The following is a 22,216-nucleotide window of genomic DNA, read 5'->3' as shown; positions in this document are numbered from 1 at the left end:
TTTGAAATCTTTTTCATTTTATTTTTAATTTACCGTATACATGAGTATTATGTATTAATACAATTATCTATTTCTATTCAGATACTTGAATTTACACTGGAATTATTAAGTTTTAAATGCATTTATACAGTGAAATTCTTTTAAATAAAATAATCTGTAAATTTTCGATTTTTGGTAATTATCGATAATTTAATTTTAAGCGAAAGTTATAAAAATAAATTCCTAAAACGAATAATAAATAATTTTAGATGAAATTATTTCGAAGCAGCCATTTTGAGTTTCAATATTTTTTATGATTAAAATATTTAATATAAAACGGGTGTTCGAAATAATTCGGATAAAAACCGCTAATAATATTTACACATCACTAACTACTCGATAATAAATAGAACAATAAATAACCAGTCAAAACTTAGTAAATTTTAAACTAAATTACATAACTCTAACATTGAATATGCAATCACATTTTTTACCCAACAACAATTTTAAACAGAAAAAAATCCGGTGAAAAATAAGTATCATTTTTCGATAAAAACTATATAAGTCTAGAAAAAATTAAAAGAAATATTGTAAGATACTTCAACAACAATTGAAACGATAGATAGAATGTAATAATGATTTCCATATACTTAAATGGGTAAAATACATGATTTCATAATCAATATAAGCGAAAAAATTTAACTATCACCATCTATGCTGTCAAATAATACTCGAAACATGGGAATCGGCCATTTTGAATTCTCCGCCATCTTGTTTACACCATTTTGATTCAAGATTTTGTACTTACATATAATATAAATAACATTATATTCACTATAGGGCAACTGTTTACTAACAATAATATTTAAATACTGATATATTTAAAATAAAAGTTATTACTAATATAACTATGACGTCACTGAGTTTTTTTTAAGATTTAATTCTAATCATGGTTATTTTCACGTCGTGTCAACGATAATAAGTATTTAAATAGTTATGGCGTTAAAAAACTAAATTGAAAGTAAACGGTTCCCTACAAAAGATAAATGGAAGACGAAAATTCATGGAAGAATTAGATATAAAGTCAACCGCACACGGTCTACACTCTCGTAACCTGATCCGAATATAAATCGTTTAGCGGATCAGACGAACGTACTTTACGGTCTTGTATTAATTTTAATAATTTAAAGTCCCATTAAATTTGAGATAATTAATATATTTTTTTCTAGATGTTTAATAAATGCTTTCCGCTTTTATTTAACTGAAAAAATCTTGTTGTAGAATCCAAAAACACATAAAACCAGCTCATCTGTTCTTCGAAACATAAACTCGTATTTCTTATTTGTCCACAACGATTAACAATCTCCAGAATAAATAAACTTGTATAGTGTGTACAAAATGAGTTGAAATAATTATCATTAAATTAGTTTACGTATCCGTTCATTGTATCTAAACGTAGAGTGTGCGGTTACTCTAAGAATATCTTAATTTAAACTCTTAATACAAAGAAAGTTGGCACTAATAGTGAGACGCGGGTCCCTATCGATATGTGGAGAAGCGAACGTCGATATGACTGGTGTAACTATAGTAGGATTAGTCGATAAATGCCTATCGATAAAGATAGTTCTTGGGTTCCTCTGCGATAGGCTCCGTGCAGGTTCCTAAGTACTTGAGCTGGACGAGACTCCTGGAACAATTGAGGTAGCGGTTAGGTTAGGATAGGTTGGTTTATTCAACTAAGATCCTTTATTTATACTTTGAGTTTATTTTTTTTGTTCTGGACTTAAGGAACAAGAAGTTCTCAAATGTGATGCTGCATCTACACGCTTGCCAAACTACAAGAAACTGTTAAAAATCAAAGGTGTGGATAGAGTGTTTGACTTGGCTTGTGTAGGTTTGCAAGCGCTTATAGCTCTCCGATGAAGTGTCAATTTTCTAACAAATTAAAAGAAAATAAAAGATTTTGTCGCAAGCAATTACAAAGTAACCACACGTTATTTGTAGAGATTGAACGTTTGCGGTTGCTATCAAGCGCATAGACGCAATTTTCGTAAACGTTTTTAATTCTTATATGGATTTCTTCAAAATGTAGGCCAAATTACAATTCTGTAAAGGTGCTATGGATAACCAAACATAGGTACAAAATTATCTAGATCTAGAACAAAATTCTAATTAAGATGTTTGCTTTACTAGTCCTTACAGGACCGAACCGTACTTTAGTTTGTTAAATATAAATAAATTCTTAGATAGGTTCCTCACCTCGATCGGCAGTTCTCCATCTCGAGGAAACACTTATTGGAGTAAGTCTTATCATCAGTACCACAGACGGGATCGTACTCCGGCGGGCAGACACGAGCACAACCAGAATACTGGAAGCGGGAGAGACACCTCTTCAAAGGCACCACGTACACGTGCTTTCTGTTGATGAAGACCATACAAGATATGAAGTTTAGGAAACAAAAGCTTTCTTGTTTTATATATATGAAGAGGATATTTTAAGATACAAATTGTATAAAACAATGGCGCAGTTTTTTCTTGATGATGATAAGTTTATGATATATAATGGAAGCGCAGCGCCTGATTCAAATGTAATTTTTCTACTAGGAACATTGTATTCACATATATGCTACTTTAATTCTGAAGGTACGATATATCATTAGTCTCAAATAGATTTGAAGGCCTAATTGAAGTAGAGATTAATCACCCCTGAGGATTAATTTCAAATGGATGTAACATTCTCACTTCTAAAGTACTTGTTATTATACGACTGAAATAAATATGGTAAGTACTGTTGCCCGAGTCGTCTAGCTTTTCTACGGCTTAATACACTTCATTAAACGAAATTTAATGATTTCATTTTCGAAATGTTCCTCTAATGATTTCCATGGAAGGTTAACAGAGATTTCGAGACCAACACATAAAACATTGTTTCCCTTGATACAATTTCGGAATTATCCACAAAGTTTATTTTGATGAACAACTTTGTCCGTCAAAAAAGGATATCACAGAACATGATAAACAAATCCTCACCCGCAGTTCTCCTTCTTCATGATACACTCGTTCTTGTAGAACCTGTTATCAGAGCCGCAGACGAAAGCAGGCGTGTCGGGGCAGTCCTCGTGGCAGAGCGCGGTGGTGCGGCAGTGCGCTGCGGCGACGGCTACCACGTGCTGCCCGCAGGTGAGCCGACGCAACTCGCATTCAGATCTAGAAGAACGGAAAGAATTGAAGGATGTTAGTTACGTCACAACTCAGTGAACTAGAAGACCTGTAGATGTACTAAACAAAATCAAATCATCAAACTTTACAAGTCATCTAAAAAACAGTATTCAAGATGAAGAGGTTTTTTCGCTCAAGATAATGCCTTTAAAAGTATGCTTCCCTTACCACATCCCTCGAACCTGAACACAGCAGCGCTTAACGCTACTGTTAATAGGCAGAAATATGTGTGGCGGTGATTCCGCCGGAGTTAAAATACATAGAGTTCTACCAACTTTAACAGGTCTATTCAACTTATATTTAAAGACTAGGAAGGTTTGCTGAAGTGCGCAAAATATATGTAAATCCAGGTAAAAGTATCAGGAAAAGAAATAACAATAACAATGACAACTATTTACCTGTAAACGTTGCCATCAGAGCCGCAGATGGGCTGCTCGACAGCGTTGTCGCAGTTGTCCGGGCAGTCGATCTCTAGCTTCGGGAGGAGGGTGCAGTTGCCAAAGTGAGCCAGCTGGACACCTTTCCTGTAAATCGAAACGTCTATGATGAACAACTTAGAGTAATGTGGTTAGTGACGCATATGGTTGGGAGAAGATACGTAAATAAAAAATATGTTATATGGGTACACGTGAAAGTCGAAGGTACAAGACGAAAACACAAAGAATAAACATCTAGACACCAAAACTATAATACCAATTCATTGTTTGGATATCTGTCTAGACGTGGATCGATCCAGAACCCAGTAGGTGTTGGACCGGTATTGTAAGGGGTTCTATCTTTCGTAAATCGATACCGCCCATATAGGTTTGCCACAAATGCTTTTCTACCCTTGAGGACTAAATTCAAAGGCCTCTCGTAATATTAGATTTTCACTAGAACACACAAATGAGTGACATCGGTACTGCGATGTACTCCCACCTCTCGACGAATTCCCCCACTGTAATTTAAAATCAAAATATAACAAGAATCTACTTACAAGCAAGTAGCGACCTTCAACTGGCAAGCATTGGCGTACACATTAGCATCAGTTCCACAAACTGGATCAACTTCGCTGGGACACTTCACCTTCAAACACTTGTTCATCTTGGAGCGACACTTCTCCATGTCCACCTTCTTCACTATCTTGCGGTTGCTGACACTGAAATCCATGAAGAAAATTCAATTGTTTATTTAAATTAGAGGCATTTTGTTATTTTCTTTGCTTATTAACTGCTCAAAATGTTATTTGACTACAAGAAATTACATGGGAAAACAATCGCCCTGTTTCAATATTTACTTAGGTTATCATGGAATATTTTGAAAACCTAACACATATTTTGTTTATACAAAAAAACTTAAGAGGCATATGAACTTAAACATAAGTGTTATTAACAACAATAATATTTGCTGTTGCAAGTACTAAAATAATAAGTTTGGTAATAATACCAGAATGAGAAACAAATATCTTCATTAGTTTAAATATTAAGTAAACTATTCAGTTTAAACAATATCCTTGAAATAAACCCTTTTTTTTGTTCACGAGGGGGAAACCTTCAAAAGGTACCCGATGCCTTAGGAGCGACACAGGGTTATGTGGGACTCTTACCGAAACCCTATAACCTACCGACCCCCGACCCATAACCTATAACCCTATAACCTACCGAAACCCTTGAAATAAACCCTAGGAAGAAAAAAACTTTTACAAAGGTTTAGTAGTCTCAACGTATTTTACCCTTCTACATCCAACTTACCCACAATTTAGCATCTTCATCTCACACTCGTTCCTGTAGATGTTCTCATCAGAGCCGCAGACCAGCTTCTCCTTCTGCCCAGAACAGTCAGTCGCACATGCTTCTCCACCAGACGTCCTTTCTTGAGACACGCAGAACGCCATTGGTACTTCGAACACGTGTTTTCTGGAGTTTAAAATATCAGTATCAATGTATACTATACATATATTTCATAAAGTTTCTGGACTATACGAACTTATAATACGTCTAGTGGAATTTTCTATGTCTATTTTTTAAAATACACTTGATAAACGTGATCTAAAGATCACAATCTTCGTGCGTTTATTATCGAAAGTTGTGGCGGATCGAAGCCTTCCAATAATTGCTTTTAACCATTTTGAACACATCACTACATTTTGGTAAAGTAACAAAACAAAAAAAATATTAATTACGTGTGATAATGATACTAACTTCTAGTTTGATTACAATTATTTTTAGGGATATCCATGAGATAATAAAAGTGACATGCCAGTAATAGATGAAAGCATAAAACATCTAAAAGTAGGTACACAAACTGGAAAGAGATGTACATAAAATAAAGTTAGCCACAGATATAAAGAAGAGATGTAAAAAGAAGTAGGAGCCTCACCCGCAGTTGGTAGCCTTCATCCTGCAAGCGTTGGCGTACAGCTTCCCATCAGAGCCGCAAGTAGGTCTTGCTACCCGCCAGCAGGACTCGCGGCAGTGGCGTGTTGTTTGACAGTGCTTCTTGCTCGTACGAACTACTCCTTGGCTGGAAAAGAAGAAATAAAGATATGCAACATGAGGATATTGCATTCGAACGGGTCATAATCATACCTTACCGTGAAATTCTTACATTTTGGTGAAAGAATGTGGATACCGCCGACTTACATAATGATGCGAGCATTTTCCACAAGAGTGGCAGTGCATCTGTGATCGACTTTAGGTAGAACCCCTGTTTTATATGGAGTTGATGACAAATATTCATGGGCGGAAGGAACCATTTACCATTAGTAAAAAAATGTTCGTACCTAGTATGCAAGATGTTTAAAAACTTTGAAAGAGTGATTTAATATCGTATATCTCGAACACTTGTTTTAAAATAGTCAACATCTTAGCTCTTTACCTGTGAAATTATTTTGGATCGAAATATTTGAAAAAGTTCCTAAAATGGTATGATAACTTAGATTAAATAGTCTATGGTTATGATGTCCTGGTACATCAGAAAATGATTAAACTAATTTTAGTTTAGTTTAATAATTTTCAGATTTACCAGGACACCATAACTTTTAAGATATTTACCCGCATGTCAGCAGCTTCATCTGGCAGGTGCTCTTGTAGACGTTTCCATCGGATCCACAGATGGGACCATCGAGGGGCGCCTGGGAGCAATCCACGGGACAGTTCTCGCGATGAGCGCTCATGTTGTTGCACGCGCCCAGGTGAGATAGGCCGATGCCGACTCTGAAAGTAAAAGTTTCGAAAAGGTTCAAAATGAAAGGTTCAAAACTGATTTATACGTGATTATTAACGGGAAGTAAGACTTCAAAAGCTTATAGATAAGATGCTCTGTATAAAAGTAAGTTGAAGGAGTAAAACGGTTTGCGTTGTGGATAAAATTGACGAATGTCACTGAGCATCAACAGAAATCTATATATTGAATTCAAAGTTCACTGATTATGAATGAAATGTTCCTGACTCTCACTGAAGAGTTTACTTTCACCGAGAAAGTAAGTGATAATTGAATTCTAAAACACGCATTATTTCGAAAAACCAGAGGCGTGTTTGAAATTTAGACCTCCAGCCCGGCAGGATGAATTTCAAATCGATCACTTCTACTTTTTCTGTTTAAAATCAACATTTCCAGCATTTACCCGCGTGGTGGATCGATCACCGTACCGGTCTGTCGCGCAAAGGGTTCCGGGTTCGATCCCCGGCCAGACGTCTTCTGTGTCAGAGTATTTGTGTACTCGTTATTGTGTGTGTTTATGTTTATTAGGATTAGTGTGGAGCTAAGAGTGTAGAATGCGTCTTTTAAAAGTAAAGTTACTGAAACCAATAGAAACCCACCTGCAAATCTCAACCTGCAGCATACATCTGTTCAGGTAGGTGCGGCCGTTGGTGCCGCAGACGGGATCACGTTCAGATGTGCAGCGATGTTCGCACTTGGAACCTTGGGCGCGGGAGCAGGAACCCTGGTCCTGAGCTAACCGGACACCTAGGAAAAGGACGAGATTTTAGATCAAAGTGGTGTACGTGGCTTAGTTGTTAAGCAATCTAACAAAGAATTCTACTATTGTTTCCTTGTTCTTTTATACTGAAGAAACTTTTTTCCAAGTTACTAATTTAGCTAAAACAGAAAAAGGGCATACTACCTAAAGGGCATACTGATATAGAGCCTATGCTTTATCTCTAATGGATCCTATGTCCTGAAGTTTCTGCAACCTAAATCAAGAAAATTATGTACAAGTAATATTTTTTCGGCTACAGCAGCATCACTGCCGATAACTTATTGAAATAGAAAAAATCATATTATTATCAGTTCTTGAGCTTTGTCGTAATCGTAAATTAAAAATAAATCTCGACCTGCAATCGACCGTAAAGAAAAACTTCGTCATTTAGTCATATTTGGTTCCTGTTGCAGATATTCTTGGCAGTCACTACATCGTTATAAATCATCATCATCATTATCATTGTAGCTGTTATAACATAAATATTACCTTTTCCACAAGTCTTCTTCCTCATCTCACAAAGCGAAGGGTAGATGTAGCCATCGGTGGCGCAGACTGGCTCCCCTTGCAACGTAGGGCCGCAGATACGAGGGCAGGAGGCATCGCGAGCGCCCTCTGTCCAGGACAGCGCTGGAAACAAAAACAATATCAACTTTTAATTTTTAGTACAAATTCAAATTCAAATTCAAATCTCATTTATTCAAAATTGATTCATATAGAATAATTTTTGAAAGTCAACAAACTACCACCGCTTCGGAAGGTATTTCGCTATGGAGCAGAAGCGGCAAGAAAGGTCTAGTGATACATATTTTTCAAAGACAAAGTCATCTGGTTTATTGCAAATTCACACTAGATTTTCTTAAACGATACATGAACATACTATGAAACAAGGAAAATCGCTTATTCCAATTTCTAAGAAAATTTAAATTACTCTCAGGTATGTAGGTTTACTTACGATATTTTCCTTGATCGATAACGAGATTTATTTTTAGAAAAATGAAGTAGCGAACAACCTTGGAGTCCACCGAATCTTGTCAAATGTGACAAACTCAATATAAAACAGGTACTTGAAGCCAATTATAGATGCTTTGCCACTACTAAGGTGCATGGTCATCTAATATTTCATATTTTAGTTAACTTAATATACAATTCCCGGAGTTTAAAATGTGAACCCTTTAAGCTATTAGTACTATAAAGATAAACGCTTAAATCCCTATGTTCTCGCAAAGTTTTAAACTACACTTAGCAGTTCCGAAGAAATTCCTAATTAAAGTGGTAGACTCATAGATTTTTCCTAGCACAAGATAAAACGTTTAGTGCAGCATCGCCACTAATGGAGTTTCCCGGTCTGCGGCGCCTCTGGCCGTTTTGTTGCTTGGGGCCATAAAAACGGCGGTACTGAGGCCATAAAAATAGCGGTTTGAAACTGTAAAACAACGGACAAAGGGCAACAACCCGGTGAAGATGAAGTTCTTTAAAAGCGTTATATTCGTTTATAGTTTCTTAACTTTTTATTTTTAGCACAAAGATAAGATTACGTTTGTTTTTATCGTGATCGATTTTTTTTGTAAATATGAGGCAAGGCAATTTTTATACTTATATTTTAACTACTTATGCTGTAAAATATTTATTACTTATATTTCAATTATACCGTAATGTACCTACCTATTATTATTTGAATATTTAATTTTAAAGTCCGAGATATGTGTCTTGTGATCTACATTTTCAATTTTTTACACTGCTGTTAAGGTAAAAATAGGTGTGGCGGTGGTGCCGCTGGAGTCAAAGCACGAAGGGTTCCACCACATTCCTATAATAAAGTAATTATTATTACTTTATATAGGAATATAATAAAGTAATTATTATTACTTTATTACCCGCTTGTTTAATGGCCTCTCGGAAACAATGCCACAACGCTAAGAGATTTATCACTGTTAGATATAACAGCGGCGACAGTATCCAAGCGTCATCAGCTTCCCGTTACCCGATCAGCCATAGATACAGCATCACGCTGCTATTGTACACAAACATAAAGTCTTCAATATTTAACCAATAGTTAAGGATATATATATTCATTAGGATTTGTTGTTGAAATCAAAGTGTGGTTGAGAACCAAATCAAATAGAAGGAAAGGAGCATGCAGTCCACCTGATAGTAAGTGGCCACTGTCGCCAATGGACATCTGTAATCCCCAGTATCCCCATCCAATTACATTCCAACCTGAGATCGGGCACAAATACGCTGCAAACTAGAACACAGCAGCGCTTGCTGTTATGAGGCAGAAATACGTGTGGCGGTGGTGTCACCGGAGTCAAAATAAAAAAGGTTCTACCATTTGCGGAATGGAATCGAATCAGATTGTTACATCACAGAATTTTCTGACAAAGGTTTTTAACTTTCAAAGTACCCACTTAAACGCGTTCGCCACCACTGGTCACCCATCCAGTTCCCGGTCGACATTGCGTAACTTCGTAGATTGGTTCTGACCTTCTCATAGTGTTATACAATGCACATGCATTTATGAATCATATGTTGGTCATAAATGGGATATGACCTCATTCCTTGGGAGGCAAGGCCGATGGGGATCCTAGCGCCTATTCATTTAATTGGTGTTGCAGTTATCAGTGTGAATTTAAAAAACTTATCTACGTTTATTTGAAAGGTAAGATCTACACAGTTACAGTATACAGTTTCGATTACAGATTCGTTGCTTTGTACAAATAAATATAGTTCAAAAATTTTCAATCTAGGAATCAATTAAGGAACAGTAAATTGTATAATTGTAAAAAAAGCGTGGAGTGGAGGCGCTTTCTCTCGCCTCGAAAATCGTTAATCCTGAGGATATTGATAAGGACAATGGTACAAAATTATTAAAATCGTGTATTGTCATCGGTTTTTGTATAATTCTTCAAAATTTTAAATTAAACTGAACGTTCAAAGTGGATAGAAATCGGGTTCAAAGATTCCGTTACTGTTACGTACATACATACAAACGTACAACCCAAGCTAATAAAAGCGTGTTAAAAATGCTTTCTATATTCATAGCCCCACACTAGGAGATTTCCAGTGTCGTGGGTGCCATGGACACATATAAAGACGAATACACAAACACCCAGACCCAGAACATAAGCCCAAATTCATAATTTAGATATCTTTCTAGCCGAGGACCGAACCCGGGACCCTGCGTGTCAAACTGTCGTGTCATACTGCGTTTTTGCAGTTTTTTCGATCCAATTACAGTCCATCTGTATAGAAATACAGTATAGGTATGTATACTCTATGTTTTTCTAGTTTTTAATTAATTTAAATGACGTTTCATTCGGTTTCATACGTATTATCCGGCACAAAAGATCAAAAAGCCGATCTAAACCAATTTGAAAAGGAAATTAAAAATCCAAATCGTTAAAACAATCACCAACTTTAACTTTAGCAATAACAAGTTCCAATTTAGCGAAAACCATCAAAGTAAACCGCAATCAAAAATACATATAACTTTTAATACGGCCATATGAGTTGAGTTTTATGTAAAACAATTACGTACACTTGTCTGGGGAAGTAATTACATAGGTTTAGGGCAGTGACACACGAGCGACAGTAATACACGATGCATACCACGAACCCTTGAACTAAAAACAGTGTTAGTTGTTTTAAAAAACTGTAGAACACAGTAAACTTCACATTCAATCAAAATGTAGAGTCAATAAAAATGCCGTCAACAAATTTAGTCTACGTATAAAGTTCTTTTATAAAATACACATTATATGATACGAAAATCTATATTTTTATTAAGAATTAGCTGTATGAATTGTATGAAGAATTAGCAGGAGCTCATTCCACATTTTACACGTCCGTGGAAGAACATCCGTGTAAACCGAACCGTGGAGAACCGCCACGAGTTCAGTTGGTGTAGATGGAACCTTATCCTCCAGCGCCCAGCCTGTCGTTCGTGTGTAAGCACCCTTATTGGACCGTCGGTTAACGTTCTGTTAACTAACGATTAACATTTGTCAAATCATGACAGCTCTACGTTTTAATTGGCGTACCGAGCGTAAAATATTAAACGATTATACCCGTTAGGAATTTGATATTTTTTTACTCTGGAGAAATAGATCTGGGGTAATGATACATTATAGTATAATTTTTAATTTAAGTCTGATTTTAAGTTTTCTAAAATATGTTCGCCATTTTTCTTTTAGATGTCATGAAATACGGCTAATTCCTGATGGGAAACAACAACTACTCAAATTCAATTGTTTATTTGCTAGAACATAGTCAAGAACATTTATATATGTAGATATTTATATATCTTTATTTCTCATTCACTACCTATTTCATTCATATTATATATACAAACTAACTGACCGGGCAAACGTTGTGTTGCCATATAAATAAAAAAAAATTAAGGATGAACCTTATCATTTAGGGGTATGAAAAATAGATAGTAAGCGATTCTCAGACCTACTGAATATGCGTATAAAATTTGGTAAAAATTGGTAAAGCCGTTTCGGAGGAGTACAGTAACTAACATTGTGACACGAGAATTTTATATATGTATAAGATGTCATTTTTTGGCACACCCCGCAGCCCAAACGGCTTCACGGATTTTAGTATATGTGGTGTCATGGAATTCGACTAAATTGTGGTAGTCATATACGCCATTTTTGATTTTATTGTTTTTATAAAAATAAACTAGCTAATTGACTACTTAATCATATAGTTTCACCGGATACATTCCCACTGTCGTCGAGTCTCGAGTGGCTACCAATCTGGTTTGATCCAATCGGTTCTGATAATAATCTAGTCTTGTTACAATAAAATCTAGTTATCGTAACTAAATTTATCTTGTCTTTACTATAATATTTAACAGTGATTTCATCATTAATTACTGTCCACTGCTGGGCACAGTTAACGACAGAATGAGAATGAGAAATTAATTAGCACTTGCTTAACCTGTGAAAGAAAATGTCGTGAGGAAACCTGCATATCTGTGAGATCTTAAAAAAAAAAAGTTTTCAAAGGTATTTGAAGTCTACCAATTCGCAATTGGCCAGCGCGGTGGACTATGGCCTTATCCTTCTCATTCTGAGAGGAGACCCGTGCCCAGCAGTGAGACAGTAATGGGTTGATGATGACGCAATTTACTTTGAAAAATTAAAGGTGCATGCCTAGGATTTGAACCTTGGACTCTTCGATCAAGACGCTGCGATTGAACCACTAGGATATCACTGTTTTTAAAATTAAAATACCGAACTGTTATTATATGAAGTACTAGCTGACCCGGTAAACTTTGTACCGCCTCAAAATCTATTTATCAAATATATTTCATATAAAATATAGCCTATGTTAGTCGTGGATAATGTAGCTTTCGAATGGTGAAAGATTTTTTAAAATCGGTCCAGTAGTTTTTGAGCCTATTCATTACAACCAAACAAGCAAACAAAGTTTTCCTCTTTATAATATTAGTGTAGATGTGTAGTACTCGTAAACTAGAACAGTATGTCTGACCACTGCCGCCTAGACATCTGTAGTGCTGTTATAATGCACCAGAATAAAAAATATGTAATAAAAGATTTTGAACATCTTATTGTATTGACCAATTATTTATTATGACCGTAAAACACTTACAACAATGGGAAGTAGGTACTTATCATTCAGTCTTTGGTTACGGTCGCAAAAACATAAACCACTTGTCTACATGAAAGAGTGAAGCGATAAGCGATGTTCATAAAAATAATTAATTAATGGATTTATAAGATCTCATAGGAATTTATAATTTTGTTATTAATTTATGCATTCCAGAAATTTCATTGGAAGAAATAGTTATCAGGAGATAATTAGCAGCGAGTAATTACAACAAGTTTTTAAAATTAACCATTAAATACATAACTAAATGAAAAAATACATATGTTACAATAAAATTCAGTTATGCTTACGTTAATCAACTTTACAAAATTTAAATAAATTAACACTTTTCAATTTTAAATCATACAATATTTATTAAAATAAAATAATATTGAGTATTTTAAATTAAATTCCTACATAAAAAAGGCATGTTTTTTATCATACAATCATTCAACCGATTGTCACATAGTCCAAATTCATTTCACTCGCTTATCGCCCACTACTAGCGATAGAACCACAATCAAAAGCGGCATAAAAAGTGTCACTTCAAAACACTATCTATCGAAAAAACTTGAATGACATTCTATAGCTGAATGGCAATTCATTTATAATCTTTTTAACACCAATAAACCCATTATTCTGTCAATGACAGCTGTCATCGTTCTTTTTGACAGTGATTGGCGTTTTTCATGACATTTTATAGACTGGTTGGTTTTTTATGAATATTTTAAAAGAAATGAGGGTAGAGGTTGTTAAATGGAAAGTGGTGATAGGCGCGTATAGACATTTATATCCAAACAAGATCGAAGTCGTACTTAAGGTCAGATACGTAGACCCGGGAAGACTAAGATGAAATGCGTAAGTATGGAACTCCATGTCGCCGTTTTTTAAAGTGGATATTTCCACTCGAAGAAGCTTGCAGTCCACATTATGGTCAGTGGCCATAGGCATTTGTAATCAATCAATCTGAGTTCTGATTTGAAGAAAAATAGTAAATATCTTAAACCTTAAACCTTATCTTTAATTTAATTATCTTTAAAAACATTTGCGACCGTCATACTGACACAAATTCTTATCTCGTTTGTATTTCGTCCCGCGATACGTAAACGGACACTAGTGGCCACTTGACCCCGCGATTTCTATTTCGTACGAGAAAGTGAGTATCGGTTAGCATGCTAAACATATGCAATGCTGTATGTAGGGTTAAGCGTATCAGTATTACAGCTTTTACTTTACTTCGTATGTGTGGGTCAGGATACAAGTTAAACGTTAATGGGAAAATTTATATGAAACTTGGTCTTTTTATAATATAGGAGTGGCAGACGAGCGTGCAGTCCACCTGATGATAAGTGGCTACTGCCACCCATAAACATTAGTAATCAACCCCTGATACGATTAGATATTCCTATCCGAGGTCGGCACAGATGCGGCGCTACTCTTGAGGGCGGTGCTGGAATACTCGGAACAGTAAGTCTCCCTTACCACACCCTTCAAACTAGAACACAGCAGCGCTCAACACTGCTGTTATGAGGCAGAAATTGGTGTGGCGGAGTCGAACCACAAAGGGTTCTACCACCTTAAAAAATCCTACCTGAGGTCAGCCATAGATGCACCGCTACCCCTAAGGACGGAGCGAAAATGCTTCGGAAAAGTATGTCTCCGTTGAAACGGCACTTAACACTGTTATTAGGCAGAAATAATATGTATGTAAATACGTGTATGTGTCATTCACAGCCCACACTAGGATTCCCTATATCGTGGGTGCCATGGACACACACAAAGACGAATACATAAACACCCAGACCCAGAACAGATATCCAAACTCATCATTCAGATGTCTGGCCAGGGATCGAACGTGGGACCCTTTGCACGTCAGACTGGTATGGTGAACTCGGCCACTCGGGCCTCCAATACATCGGCCCTTCAACAACTAAAGGGATAACTTATCCCATTTATCTCAACCCTTACATCACTACTTAAAAGCTTTTTAATGTCCGCGAGAATTTTTTTCACCGCAGAAAAGAAAATAAAACGAAAGTTGAGAATCTCTACTCTATAAAGAAAACTTTTATGTTAAGTGAAAATAAACTTTATAGATAGAAATCATGTTCTGTAAGACCTTTCATAATATTAGAGTCGTATATAAGTATGGTAAATGATGGTAAGTGATGGTGAGTCCTACTTCGAAGATGGTAGAACCCTCTGTGGCTCAACACCGGCGGCACCACCGCGCCACCTATTTCTGCATAATTACAGCAATGGTTAGTGCTGCTGTGTTCTGGTTTGAGGTGTGGTAAGGGAGACTTACTTTTCCGAGGCATTCCAGCTTAGTCCTCAGGTATCTCTGTGGCTCAACTCCAGCGGCACCACTGCCCCAATTTGCATTATAACAGCAGTAGTTAGCGCTGCTGTGTTGTAGTTTGAAGGACGTGGTAAGGGAGACATACTTTTCTGAGGTGGTCCAGTTTAGTATTTAGGTAGCGCATATTATTATGTGACCAAAAGTAGGAAACTAATTTTATCTGGGATTGATAACAGATGTCCATGGATGTTCTTTGTGATACCTGAAGACTAAGATGGCACGCCTCATGTCCCCCGTACATCCTTCAAACCAGAACACAATACTATACTGTTCTTATGACTAAAAGGTATAAAAGTTTCGTCAAGGGAGTCGAACTCAAAAACATTACCATTACAAAAGAAACTGCATATAATGTTGCAACCTCGAACCCGCGACCCCTACGTGTTAATTTGGCGTTTGTTTATATATAACTGTTTTTACAGTTACCGCATGCATTCGGGGAAATACGAATGTGTAATACTCTAACTGTAATTTGAGTGTTTAAGCTTAGTGGGACTTTTAAGTAACGAGTCCGGGGTTCATATCCTAGTTTTTTGTTGATATATGCGTAATTATTATTGAATATAATATATAGTGGCAGACGAGTATGCAGTTCATCTAATGGTATGCGGCTACTGTCGCCCATGGGCATACAGATGTCATCCCCAAATAGGATTAGATATTCCTACTTGAGGTCGGCCACAGATGCGCCGCTACCCTTGAGGACTGAGCTGGAACGCCTCAGAAAAGTCTGTCTCCCTTACCCCTCCCTTCAAAACGGAACACAGCAGCGCCTAACACTGCTGTTATTAGGTAGAAATAAGTGAGGCGGTGGCGCCGCCGGAGTCGAACCACAACTACTAACTTACTTACTTATACGTATTTCATAAATTAATATATATTGAAAGTTTTGTATAGAACAATATAATAAAAAACTGTCTCAAATCCTCAATAATCATAATGTAATAAATAGCCGAGGCTCGAACCCAGAACCTCCGCTCGGCCACGCGGATCGTTATTTTGAACTTTCTCTTATTTAACTCAATTTATATTGTTAACCATTTTTATTGTTTTTTGTTTAGCCCTTTGTTATAAAGGTAAGATGGTCACCGTTAGTGAAACTCGATAAACAAAGAACTGAGACGAATTATCGAGAGCTTGTGAAATGGATAGGTGGTCGCTCTGTAAAGGTGATTTCACACTGACTTCATTACTTCAAGTGATAGCTTAGTTAGATGGATTCACGCAAGGAGTCTGAGGTTCAATTCCTAGGGAGGTTTTCTATTGTATAGGAGTAGCAGACGAGTATGCAGTCCACCTGATGGTAAGTGGATTAATCAATCCCAGATAGGATTAGATTTTTCTACCTGAGATCGGCCACAGATGCGCCGGTACCCCTGAGGACTAAGCTGAAACGCCTTAAAAATGATCTTGACCATCCACACCTATTTCTGCTTAATAACAGTGTTAAGCACTGATGTGTTATGGTTTGAAGGATTTGCTAAAGGAGATACTTTTCCGAAACGCTCCAGCTTAGTCCTCAGTGGTAGCGGTGCATCTGTGGTCGACCTCAGGAATATGTAATGCTATCTGGGGTTGATTACAGATGTCCATGGGCGGCAGTAGCCACTTACCATAAAAAAAACGCTCCCCCAGTTTTTGTCACCTTTGCCCAGCAGTGGGAAAATAATTTGACATCCCGTACCAGCGTAAACTTAAAGACGCGAAAGTCCAATGTACACGTGCCCTAAGGCGAGCTTTCAAAGTATTGTGATTGAGCGAAAGTAAAGCTTCTTAACCTATTTCCAAGATTTCTCCAGTTAATAACGCGAGAGAAAATTCTGCGATCATGTTTAGTTTAAATGCAATAATAATTAACTTATTGCCATTTTTTAGGGTTCCGTAAGTAAAGGGAAAAACCCTTAGTAATAACTTAGCCTCCGCTGTCTGCCCGTCTCTATCTCTGGAACAATAATAGATAAACACTTGATTTTTTACAGACTATGTATAATGGTGGCTATAATAACAAATACTAAAAATAAAAAAAAAATAAAAATAAATTGAGGTCGCCAAAGAAGAACTGCTATTTTTCGAATTTTTCGCTTTATCTATTAAACCGAAATAGTAAGACAGTTCAAATTTCACACAATGCACGTAGGTACTGCAATGGCTGCTTTAATAACAAAAAACTGAAAATTTTAAACATATCGCTGCCTTGCAAGAATAATGGCACAATTCAAAATTATTTTTTCTGTTAAAGATACAATTTAATAAATTTCCTATTTTAATGTGTCCTAACAGTACTGTGGTTATATAAATAACTACTTATAATTGTATTTATCATTATTTAATTCTCATATAAATAAAAGATTTCGAAACAAAAATATTGTTAAATTTTAAAGTGGCTCTTCTGGAAAAATGTCTTTTTTACTTTCATATATTATATGAAAATTTTGGTGGTAGGGAACCCTCCAGTTGCGAGTTCGACTTGCACTATGCCAAGTATTTTAACACTCGATTTGTTTAATTCAATACTGGTTTATGTTTGCGAAGGTTGAAGTAATTATCCACTTCTACCAATTAAAGTTTTCACTTTCACACTGTTTAATTAATATTTAATTATTATTTACTTCCCTCATGGGAAATATCTATACTAATTGATGGTGATAACTCCTTGTGGTTCGACTCCGGCGGCAGCACCGCCACACCTATTTCTACCTCATAACAGCAATATTAAGGGCTGCTGTGTTCCGCTTAGGGTAGTAAGAGAGACATACTCGTATTTATCTGAAGCGTTTCTACTTAATCCTCAAGAGTAGCAATGTACTGGTTGCCAATTAAAAATTTCAAGTGTCTTACTATTACGTTTCAGGAGAGCCCCGTGACAGACGGAAAGACTGGAGGCTTACTATAAAGATTCCGTTTTTACCCTTTAAGAACGCTAAAAAAATGTGAGCCGTCACGGGACGCCTGGCAGATGTGAAACATCGACATTATTTTGTAAAAGTAATATGCAGAAAAGAACATATTGTGATAGGAACTAAATATGCCATAATGATAAAATAAAATATTACGATCGCACAGTCGATTGCGCATGGCGACGCGTCGCCACACCGTACACACTACTGCATGTAGACTGTATATATATACCATCGTCGCCACGGCATGCGTCGCCACGCCAGAAATCGGTTTTACGTGGGGCTATAGATGTTTCACATCAAAAGATAGAACTAGTCTCTTAAAACTATACCAAGAGCACTAAAATTTCTCCACATTATCACCGTACTATGAGCTCCGATAAATAAACTTCAAAGCCAATTAATCCTTGTGGCTAGCGTTGCCTTACAGAGAACACTCTCACTCGATCCCTAGTTTGCATCTCGTTTGACACTAAGAACATGTTATACTAGTTTAGTACTAAGTTAACCGCTTAACTCTCTTTTAAGCTTAAGTTTTATATTACAATATCAATGTAAAGCATACATATTTGAACTATCTTCAAATGAATTAAAAATATTTTATTCAAAGATTCTTTACAGAACTCTTTTTGAACGTATTCAGTAATAATACTGTAATACAATGTGATAAACGTGATATTTATAATATCAACGTCAGTTTCTCAATCGAAGGGTCTGAGGTTAAAATCCTAGGAACCCATCTCGGAGTTTTCAAAGTTATGTGCGTATTAGAAATTAATTATCACTTGCTTAAACGGTGAAGAAAAACGTCGTGAGAAAATCAGCATACCTGAGAAATCTTTAAAAATGTTTTCAAATGTATGTGAAGTCTACCAACTCGCACTTCGCCAGGGCGGTGGACTATAGCCTAATCCTTCTCATTCTGAGATTAGATCCGTGCCCAGTAATGGGGCAGTGATGGCTTGATGATGATGTTGATTGATAGACCATGTACTATCAAGTGGATTGCGTTCACCTTAGCAAACATAACGTTATAAAAAATCTGTTGGATTACAATACTTACTAAAACAAACACAGACATTCAGTTTCAGATTACATATTGAATGATAAACATTAATTGACATAAGTAATCTATTTAAACTAGTATTTAAAAGCTGTTTACAGTCAATCCATTTATATCATTGATATTTTTAAAGTGACATAAAATCCAGTCTTTTATTAAATAGAATTACGTACATAACCAGTAAAGAGGACAGCATATGGGATAAGATCTGTATTTTATTTATAGTATGTAATTAGCGACTCTTAGAATATAGAAAAATAACTAGTTTGTAAAACTCTATGACTGTTTTTGCTTTTCAACAGCGCTTATTAGCGCTACTGTGTAATCAAAAACAATTATACGTGCCTAGTTAGTCCTCAAGGATAATATTTTAAAGGTGGAAAAACCCTGTGTGGTCCGGAGCCACCACCGCCACACCTATTTATGTTTTTTTTTATAATATAGGAGTAGCAGACGAACATGTAGTCCACCTAATATTGTAATAGGGTTGCCTTTTAGTGTTATAATATTGAAGCAGTGATACCCTTTTTTGTAAACGAATGTTTTTTTGTACCATTTGAAGGTTTCCCTTCAAATGGTACCCGGTACCGTTCTCAATGGTGTGTGAAGTCTAGCAATCCACACTTGGCCAGCGCGGTGGACTATGGAGACTGTCCCCTCCTATTCAGAGTGGAGATCCATACCCTCAGTAGAACAGTAATGGATTAAGGACACAATGAGCATGCATTCCGCCTGAAGGTAAGTGTCTGCTACCGTCCATGAACATATGTAATCAACCCCATATAAAATTAAAGAACTACCGAAGAAGGTCCGCCACAGATGCTACCCCTTAGTACTAAGCTGGAACGCCTTGAATAAGTATGTCTCCCGTACCACACCCTTTAAACCAGAACGCAGTAACGCTTACCGAGCGGTCACCATACCGGTCTGAAGCGCAAAGGGTTCCAGGTTTGATCCTCGGCCAGACAGGTATCTAAATGATGAATTTAGATTTCTTTTCTGGGTCTGGGTGTTTGTGTATTTGCCTTTGTGTGTGTCCATGGCATCCATGACACAGGGAATACGAGTGTAAGTAGTGTAACTGTAGATAGCGTTTTAACACTGTTATTAGGTAGAAATAGGTGTGGCGGTAGTGCCTCCGTAGTCGAACCATATTAAACCCTTTCATCATCATCATCATCATCAACCCATTAACGTCCCACTGCTGGGCACGGGTCTCCTCTCATAATAAGAAGGATTAGGCCATAGTCCACCGCGCTGGCCAAGTGCGTATTGGTAGACTGCACATACCTTTGAGATTTTTATTTTTTATAAATGTCTCAGGTATGCAGGTTTCCTCACGATGCTTTTCCTTCACCGTTTAGCAAGGGATAATTAATTTCCAATACGCACATAACTTTGAAAAATCAGAGGTACCTGGGATTTGAACCTCGGACCCCTCGATCGAGAGTCCGAGTTTCTTAACCACTAGGCTATCACTGCCCATTAAACCCTTTATTAAATATTAATTTTGTGATAACCCTAAAGGTTTCCTGTTGGTATTTACTCGAAATTGTGTACCGAGAAACATTTTATATCTAGAGCGATTACGGTACATACCGCCGTCCCGCTCTTCCAATGTGCTGTCTCTGTCACACACATGTGCTCTGGAGTGCACTGTTTGTTGGTAGTTCCCAAAATTATCATAGATTCTGTTTGGTGAAGTTTTGAACTATTTTGATGTGATTGCGGAGGGTAAAGTTTTTCGAGAGTTTGTAAGTATGTATGTCTGATTATTTGGCACTCCTTATAGCCCAATTATTTGATGGATTATAAGACAGGAGGTGCCATTTGATTCATCTAAATTGTGGAAGTTGGATTATTTATTTTCATTATACGAGTATTACCCTATAGATTAGTAAAGATTACTTACTCCTAACAAGAAAATGTAACCAGTTTTGACAATTGAAATTGTCACTGTCATCTATTTTCGTGTTTGAAAAACCTTTTAAAAATGTAGTTTTTAGATCATTACGAATGAAACTATATTTCTCCACTTTTTCTTCGATTTCGTGTCTTAACTGCAATTAAATTATATCATGACAGCTATTAAATGGTTGACAGAACTGTCAGCCATTTAAGCCCTTTAATGGCTTCCTTCAATTACAAGGCGGTGAGATATCTATACTTATCTATGTATTACCCTACTTATAATTCATGTTCTGCTATGGAGTATATGAAGATTGAATATCCTGATATACATATTAACAAGAACTTTAACAAAGTATTGTTGAATTCATGAAACTGCACCATAATTGCTGTAAATGTAAATTGATTATACCGAAAAGGATGGCCACGCTCTCATAGATGCGAAGGATAATCCTGAATGTATGTTAGCAATATGGAATAATCGTCGCCATAGTAATTTTGGAACTGCATTTTGGAAATTAATTATCATTTGCTTAAACGGTGAAGGAAAATATCGTGAGGAAACCTGCTCACCTGAGAGCTCTTTAAAATTCTCAAGAATGTGTGAAGTCTATCAATTCACACTTGGTGGGTGTGGTAGACTATATCCTTAATTATATTTTACTTATTATATCGTATAAGAATATTTGCGAAACACAATTAAACAAAACATGTAGATAAATAAATGAGTTATTATTACGCGCCAAAAATCCACCATTTTGTTTTTTTTCTAACACCTATCTAAGGACACTCGGGTCATTGAGACGAATATAATGACACTTTAACTGTTAAAATTCATCCAGCCGTTTGTTAGATACGACCGAATAAAGAAAGACAAACATACAAGATACGCGCGAAAAACATAACCCTACCTTTACAGTCCCGTAAAAAATTGATTTGAAAAAATTTCAAAACCAAAGAATTATGAAAATCCATTCAAAATTGAAACCAAAATAAACCAAACGCGTTGCAAAGAGCACTTAACAGTAAGAATAAAAGAAAGAAACCACTTAATAATTAAACCAAATGTTACCGCAAACTGAGATTCTAATCAAAGTAATTACCAAACGCTTCTTTCAAACATAAATCGTTTTAAATTGGCTCTCTAAACTGCGCTATGCGTTTTCATAAGCGCATAAAAAGGTCGTTACATACGTGCTCAGTAA

General features: G+C 36.3%; 1 protein-coding gene across 1 annotated transcript in view; it reads right to left on the bottom strand.

The window, feature by feature from the left end:
• Nucleotides 1-22,216, bottom strand: part of LOC140756378 (serine protease inhibitor dipetalogastin) — an 81,451-nt gene continuing 59,235 nt past the window's right edge. Inside the window, exons 3-12 of the mRNA XM_073091853.1 lie at nt 7,649-7,789; nt 6,999-7,146; nt 6,231-6,392; nt 5,557-5,700; nt 4,929-5,093; nt 4,175-4,336; nt 3,597-3,722; nt 3,010-3,186; nt 2,239-2,397; nt 1-1,666 (exon numbers count right to left, since the gene is read on the bottom strand). Coding sequence (XP_072947954.1) covers nt 1,588-1,666; nt 2,239-2,397; nt 3,010-3,186; nt 3,597-3,722; nt 4,175-4,336; nt 4,929-5,093; nt 5,557-5,700; nt 6,231-6,392; nt 6,999-7,146; nt 7,649-7,789 — 1,463 coding nt within the window. The 3' untranslated portion in view covers nt 1-1,587. The remainder of the gene's footprint in view (nt 1,667-2,238; nt 2,398-3,009; nt 3,187-3,596; nt 3,723-4,174; nt 4,337-4,928; nt 5,094-5,556; nt 5,701-6,230; nt 6,393-6,998; nt 7,147-7,648; nt 7,790-22,216) is intronic.

Source organism: Epargyreus clarus, unplaced genomic scaffold, assembly GCF_041222505.1.
Source record: "Epargyreus clarus isolate Ecla_fem2 unplaced genomic scaffold, WU_Ecla_fem_2.2 ptg000035l, whole genome shotgun sequence".
Lineage (NCBI taxonomy): Eukaryota > Metazoa > Arthropoda > Insecta > Lepidoptera > Hesperiidae > Epargyreus > Epargyreus clarus.
Note: the sequence above shows the minus strand (reverse complement) of the source record. Positions and strands in the feature narration are given on the sequence as shown.